The sequence below is a fragment of the Centruroides sculpturatus genome, unplaced genomic scaffold, assembly GCF_000671375.1.
Source record: "Centruroides sculpturatus isolate CEXI.00-Female unplaced genomic scaffold, Cexi_2.0 scaffold1209, whole genome shotgun sequence".
In the NCBI taxonomy this organism is placed as follows: domain Eukaryota; kingdom Metazoa; phylum Arthropoda; class Arachnida; order Scorpiones; family Buthidae; genus Centruroides; species Centruroides sculpturatus.
Genome location: NW_019385568.1, coordinates 82,537 through 90,653, shown reverse-complemented (window position 1 = coordinate 90,653; position 8,117 = coordinate 82,537). Strand labels below are relative to the sequence as shown.

General features: G+C 34.3%; 1 protein-coding gene across 1 annotated transcript in view; it reads right to left on the bottom strand.

Moving 5' to 3' along the window:
* Window positions 1-877: 877 nt before the first annotated feature.
* Window positions 878-8,117, bottom strand: part of LOC111640194 (putative uncharacterized protein DDB_G0293878) — a 31,758-nt gene continuing 24,518 nt past the window's right edge. Inside the window, exon 4 of the mRNA XM_023386196.1 lies at window positions 878-2,918. Coding sequence (XP_023241964.1) covers window positions 2,863-2,918 — 56 coding nt within the window. The 3' untranslated portion in view covers window positions 878-2,862. The remainder of the gene's footprint in view (window positions 2,919-8,117) is intronic.

Genomic DNA, 8,117 nt, shown 5'->3' with positions numbered 1-8,117 from the left:
AATATTACGAAGAAATCAGGCCCCACTGTACTCGGCTAGTGATTGGTTCGGTTAAGCTTTTGTTTAAGTAAAATTTCGGCTCTTTTGTCGGGGTTTTATTTAGGTCCTAATTCTCTCATCTTTTGATTATTTAACTACTACTTAAGTAGAAATAAGTCGAAACCGGTTACTTTGTACTCGAATATTTGTAGTCTTGGGAAAGAAATTTTTATGACAACGGATATGTAAATCGTAAATTTAAGGAAAAAAATTCTAGAGCTCTTTTTGTACCTTGTGCGTATCATTCATTAAATTTGGTTGTAAATGACGCTGCCAAAGAAACAGTTCCATTTTTTAACATCGTACAAGAATGTACACGCTTTTTTCTACATCCCCTCATAGATGGAACATGTGAAATCGTAATATCACCGTTTAACATTGAAATCCGTAATACAAGATGAGAGAGCGAAATAAAAATATAAAATATNTAGACAACCACTTTCAGCCTCATATCTCCCGCACCCTTATAGCTATCGAGACGCAACCATCCCTATGCACGAATGGAGACTTGGGCCTACCACCACATACAAACACCATTCACGTGCGATCTGTAGTTTTGGTGGAAAAGTGAAATATAGGAACATACATGTCCATTTATATATATATAGATATAGATTATATGTACAGTATCTAATTTATATATAATACTGTACGGACGATAGTAAACTCAATTTACCCACCTAAACTTTCCGTAGCGTGGCGCTGGATAGCGGAAAGTAGTTCGGCTGCTCGTCCGCGATGACAAGTTGGCGATGATGTTTTACCGCGTCCCTTCTAGCGTCTTTATACGAATATTGTCGCAATTTTTCGCCGCGTTATAGGAATCTACGTTATAGGGGTCTACTGTATTGGTAAAATATATATAAATATAGTTAAGACTTAAATTATTTCCGACTTAGAATGTCAAACAAAAGCGGTTCTTCCAAAACAAATTCCTTCCAAGAACTTTTATACTTCCGTTTTAATGTATAATGTAGGCAATGTATTTTTAATTTTATCTAATTGTCATCTTTATTTTTACGCGTATTTGCTGTTATTGTTGTTTGTTAGGTTATGGCAATGCAACACTTGAGCGATCTGCCTAGGGGATGCTTTCCGTGAGGTTTTTAAGGGAAACTGGCCCCTATTTAGGCGTTACAGACGTGGAGAAAACACGGAAAACTCCACGTCCGAGCGAGGCGCGAACCTGCGACCAAACTCCGTGTTCAGAGTACGAAGACCGCTTGGCCACTGGTAGGCTGGTATTTGCTAATTTTGAGGGTAGACATTGACCGTTCTTCGGTACTTTTTTATTTACTTGTAAAAATAAGTAAATAAATAAAGTACGTAACATGCTTAAATTTGTTAATTAAAAAGATCGTTCTTTTAACTGGTTTATTAAAAGATAATTTAATTTAGCGAGTAGATCAATAGAAAAGAATGATGATTTTAACAAAGAAACGAATAAGAACTTTTCTCTACTATTCGCCTCTTATTTTGTCGCCCGGCTGACAGTGTCCCTTTTAAAGCTACTCGTAGCACCCTCCTGTATTTTGAGAGTTTACAACAATCCTTAGCTTCCTGTCTTGACTGCTGGCATTTTGCAACCAACGAAACATTTCTCTCCTGCAGACTTTTTTACTTGTTTTAAACACCTCATCATGCATCCCTTCTTTTCGCTCCTGTACCGACAAATATTTTGCAAGTTCTGATATCCCACTTACAATTTGTTCTCTGTGAAGTTCTAGTTTTTGGCTTTTCTTTTGATTTAGTCGATGTTGTTGCCTGTGACACTCCATTGAAATATATGACGCCTGACGCGTATAGAAGTTTCGGCTGTCACCGTAACTTCTGGATGTAGACCGGACCCTACCCTAAGTCCTATTTGGATACCGTATAGATTATGTGGATACCTCCGACGTTCCTCTCCTTAAGACTGCGAGTAGCCAATGCGTGGAATGATCGTTAAGCCCGACTGGAATTCGAACTCAGAATCGTTCTCTTACACCCTCTTGCATTTGTATGGCCATCGAGAGAAATCCCTTGCAAGCAACACAGATAAGACAAATACTTATAGATATATTTTTTTTATTGAGTCTCACTCGTGAATTTTAGGCAATAGTGCACCGTTCGGCCGCTCGATTCGTGTGGCCTCCGAAAGCTCTCGACGGCAGTTCTGCCAGAAACTCATAAGGGCTCCTGGCGTGTGGCTAGAAAGCCCTCTCTGCCGAGCAAACTGTCCCGGGCCCCTATAAGAAAAAGAGCCGTTTTCCGTTCTGGTGGTTCCGAATGAGGATTCCTACTGCCTCCCTTACCTCAGAGCAGAGGTAATCTCCTCATCTGGGTTTTCCCAGAAAATATGAGCCTACACCAGTGCACAACCGAGCTGCCCGGCAGTGCCTCGCACGTTTATGTACAGAGAGACGTAAATGATGCACCGTGCCACGCACGACGTAAGCAGTGGAGGCACGAGTGTCGGAACGGTGCACGGACGCGATTTTTGGCTCTCCCGCCGAGACGGGAGAATTCTTCGGTAAGTTAGTTGGGTAACGGGAAGCGGAACGAAGTTTTAATAATCTTAAACAAAAGTCCGATAACGATTTACACGAATAACGGGAATATATTATGAGTCCGGCTGGCCTGGTTTACAGAAGGGCACCTTCCCCCAGTTCCTTCGTCCGTCGGCCTTCGTCCCAGGCACCCTTCTGCAGTCACGTGATGAAAGTCGAGCGATCCGTTCTTCCGCCGGATCAGTGGGACGTCTTCGGGCCACCAAGTCCGTCTGCGTCCCGCGCGGACGTGGCCAAGGTTCCCCCGACCCTGGTCAAACGTCTCTAACCTGGGTCACTGATCACTGTAAAAGCCGATTTCGGTCCCGTTGCCTCCAATATCACCTCCGCCTGAAAAGACAATACGTATTACTCTTTTGTCAATAACAAAAGCCAAGTGCAATCTTAACAATTAAAGCGAGGCTTCACAAGTGTAAAACATGACAAAAATACTTCGGTACAAAAAAGTTGTGTACACACGCTCGATATCATGTTGTTCACTCATAAGTAGAGATGCTGATCGTCTATACAAAAACCCCTGCATGTAATTAGATAACAGAGCTAAATATTCCTGGCATTCTTTTAATCAAAGCAAAAGTGATGTATTCTTATTTATACTAAAAACAATCTGATATTGCACACACATACATCATGTTTAAGCCAAACAAGACACGCTTCGTAGCTATACTGCAGTGGCGTGACGTGACATTTGATGACAGGAAAGCTGTGTTTCTGTAAGAAGCCGACTTCCAGGGGCATTCGGTTAATTGCGCGTCAGTGATGGTCTAGACTCTAGAGCCCATTCGTATTCGTTTGTTCGATAAGCCAGTAAAAACCATAGCCTTCTCTAAATGTATTTTTAATAGATTATCCGACATACTTAATAAATATACAAGTTCAATGTAATTACTTCAGTTAGACTCGACAGATTCCTTATGCCCTCTAAATGCCAATTCTCGCTTTGAGAAAAAAACATATTATATCTAAATTAATAGATGTTATATATCTATTAGCCGTAACTATCTTGTTATAATTTTCAATATTTATNAATGTAATCACCATTATTCAATTCTTAAAGAGGAAGAAAGCAATGTATTTGATAATTATTTGAATAATTTTTAAGTGCATTAATTAATTTTGATGTTAAATCATGGTTTATTTGTGTAATTAAAGTTTTGTTTTTGTGCATTTTGGTTCATTGTCACTGAGAATGTGGCTGATTTCTAAAGGTTATGTTCACTAATTAAGGTTTAAGCAACAGTTTTAAAAACTTAAAACTGTTTTATATGATAGATTATAGTTTTAATTTATTGTATATATAGTTTAAATTGCAACTGATGTGTTTTATAATCTTAAAAAAATAGAATAAACTTACCTACAATCAAAATTAAACCTCTCCACTCCAAGGAATGCACTTTTTTGTCAAAGCTACTTAAACGCCACCTGTCGCTTTCGTAATATGTTGCCATAGCAACGGAAGAGTCGATTTGTTACTCGGAAACTGTCGTCACCGAATATCACCCTTTTGTTAATAATAATACATTACTTCCCTAAATAATTAGGAAATTTCCTTGTTTACTTAAAATAAAATTTTTATTTTAATTAATTGAAAGCATGAAAATAATCACACAATATGTATTTATATTTTAGAAAATACTAGGGAAGTGGTGCTTCCACTGCTTCCAAGGATAACACACCACTGGTTCCCATAGTGATTTGTATTAATGCAAGTTGAAGTTGACTGTATTATGAGAATTTTAAGTTACAAAGCTTGAAGAACTGATGTAACTTATAATGAGCAAAAAATGACACAAGGAAATTTTGGAACTTTTACAATGATATACTATATTTCTACTATATTGAATTAGTACCCAGGCACTGTAAAGAGTCAAATCTGAACATTACTTTTATTTTCAGGGTTTTTATTTGATTATTATTATTATCTATTTTGGGATGCTTAATTTGTTTCAATAACAAAACTCCACACCTCCCCAGACAAAAATTCAAAAATGATGTTTATATCCTTACTGTGAACATGATTGACATCCGTAACGTCAACATTGTCGATCTAACAAGGCATCTCAAGCAATCTCTGAGTAAAGTTAAAGAACTGTCTCTTAATCTCTTAATTCTTTCGTATTGATCTTAAAAACTAAACCATTTTTTTTTGTTTGGAAAGACAATTATAACCAAAAACAAATTATGTAGAAAAAAAAAAATAATTGTTAGTTAATAAGTATGAAAATGAGTTAGAGTGGTAAGCTAATTGTGACATCACACCATGACGTATAAAAACTTCCAAATGACAATGAAGGTGACGAGGTAAAGCTTCTGAGTCCAAGTGAAGAAGAGTTGCAGTGTGTGACAATAAGGTTTCCTGGCATTTTTGGTGCAATGGTTAGGCAGCTTAGATCATCGTAAGAATTTTCTTTTTGTTATTATTAGAATTTTTCTTTAAATTGTCAGTTTTTGTGGAGAGATAAATTTAAATTAGAGTTAAGTTCCCCAATTCTTGGGAAAGTTTGTGAACAATTGTTTTGGTTTTGTTTTTGATTTGGATTAATTATAGTTCTGAATTTTATAATTTTTGTATAGCTCATTATCATTAGTGATGGGATGATACCAAAATTTCTCCTGATTCCAATTCTGTTGAAAACTCCTGTTTCTGATTGTTTTAAATACTTTTTAAAAATTATTTTAGTTTAGAAAAATTAATAATTTACATTATGAGTAGGGTACATTCATTAATTAATAAACATCAAGCTTAAGAATGGAAGATGATTAAAAAATTCAGAATCATCTTCTGAAAGAAACCCAAAAATCCTCCCTTTATATGTGGATATGCACACTTTATAAATTTATTTTGTAGTATACAATAAATCTTATTTCATTCAAGTTAATATTGCAACATTAACCCCCAAAGAAATTATAACTAACTCCCTTTGAATTGATTTATCCTGTCATGCCATCTAGGTCACCATCTTTGGGAACTGCTTTGTTAGCCAATAAAATGACTGGAGAGGGGGAAGGTAAATGAGAAGATGCACTTCTTTTTAATGCTTCTCAGAATTAAAGCATTTACAATGCATGCTGATTGCATCATATTTAACAATAAATGAGGTTCGGCAAATGATGCAACAAGCTCAACAATCATCATCATCATGAGTTAACCAAGTTTTGAATTCATTTACTTGAACCAAGTTTTCCTGAATGTACAATTGTGTGAACTTTTTTGAGGAAAAGAAGAATCAAACAAATGCCTAAACTGATTCCTCTTGAAAAATTAAGTTTTAAAATTCAAAATGGCAATAAACATAGTGTGAACAATTATTTTTACTTAGAACACAAATTGCATTTGAAAATTTAACATATTACAGCATCATCTGTCAATCATAAAAATTTTTATAGTGAAAATGGGAAAGTTGTTTTATCATTAAAAAATACTTCTATATAGACAAACTAATTTAGCTTGAACACAGTAAATACTTTTTTAGCAATATTTTAATTTATTTACATGAAAATAAACTGTGTTCTTAAACAGTTCAAATCTTCTTGTTAAATCTGACACAGATATATGAAAAAGGGTCAAAAATGTTTATTTAAATAAATTAAAGTGTTGCTGAAAAAAGTATTTAAGGTGTTGTTCAAGAGTTTTATCATTATAAGTAAACATGCTAAATATTAAAAATAATTTTATGCAATATTTTTCAATTAAAATATAAGTTTGTTTATATTTTAAACTGTTTTGCCCACACTTAAATATTTATGTTAACCACCAGTCTCATTTTGAAATTGCTGGCCAAACCAACCTGATACTGGATGAATGGCAACCATAATATCACCTCATCTCCCCTAAACAGGGACATTTAGTACCAAGTGTAATCTCTCATCAGAGTCTGACTACACAAAGAGAAGTCCACTGTGATAAGCATCATCTTGTGTATGGGGTGTTGTGTTCTCTCTGCTTTGTCAAACATGAAAGTTTCCACTAAACTAATACTTAATTGTTAATATTGTGATTTAAAAAATTTTTAATCTTCAACTGAAACAAATAATTCATTTTCTTATTTAATGTGAAAGAATAATTTTAAGAATCAGAAATTGTGGCCAGATTCACATTCTGATTAATTGTTCCATCATTTTCGCATTAATGCATTCTCATGTTTTTTTTTTAATTATTAATCTCCTGTAAATAGTTCATTTTCTTGTAATAAGTTTTGCTTTCCATTAAACCAACAACTTGACACCTAAATGTGAATTCCAGCATTAATGAACAAATAAAATTTAATCTTCAAATGTTTTCAGCCATCTTCCAGAGAACATTAAATTTTATTTGTTCATTAATGCTGGAATTCACATTTAGGTGTCAAGTTGTTGGTTTAGTATATAGTTTCAGTTTAAGTGTGCCAGCTTTTTTTTTTTTTTCCTTTTCGTTGATGCATAGTTAATTAATTTGAGGTTTTTGTTACACTAATTGTGTTTCAAAACAATCCATTTGTGTTATTTTACCTATTCAAAAGTCCCGGCTGGCAAATGACTGACCCTAAGTATTTCATTATTAATGCAATAATGTTACATTAATAATTTCTGGGCTTTCGAATACTGCATTACTTGATACAGTGTAAACAGTGTGGTTATTCATTCATTCTTTTGGGTCAAAATTCCAGGTGCTTATTCAAAGCCAGCAACTATTTGAAGCTTGGAATTTAACATTGACTGTTGATTACTTTGACTACTGTATTTTGTTTTAGTCCAATAATACATTTGGGGGTTAGCTTTCAGTCAAGGAAAACAAGAAAATACTTCAGGTCCCTATTGTTAAATTATAAAAGATCCTAGTATTTTTATTATTACCATTAAGTTAACAATAATTATTGTTTTCTTCAACTTACTATTTGATTTTCTCAATAGTTTAATCACTATCTGAATCACTTATGCACAGTTCATTGTTCTACTGTTCCTTCTCATCTGGTATTGTTGATTTACTATGTCTGATCTCCATGACTCTAAAGTTCTACACACACAGGCAGGCTATTTCATTCTTCAATAACTCATAAGATTGTTGACACCTTTCAAAATGTAGAAAAATTTATTTTTAGCATGCTCCACTATAGTAGTGAAGTGCTTATGTTAGGACTTTTGTGTTTCTGTCATACATTATATATTCGAGATTATGATCCATTCAATCCATTCATTGCTCATGTGCAAAAGGGAACTGAACATTTTCATTTAAGGTCGCTGTAAGCTATAGTAAAAACTACCCAGTTCCTCTCGAATCTATAAACCACATCCCTTACTGTATATTCAGTGAAAAATTCTTCTGAACAACTACTTGATTAAAATAAATTTTATAAATTCTTGGAAACAAAATTAATATTTGATTTGCTTTTGTGAAGCATGCTATCAAATTGGCTTCAACAATCTTGTTTGAGTTATCAGAACTATTGGAGTTCATGCAGGTTTTAAAGAAATGCTTGAGGTCTTCAAAAATCAAATTCCATGCCTTCTTCATCCAGTAAACAACTTGTTTGCATTCAACATGACATTGGT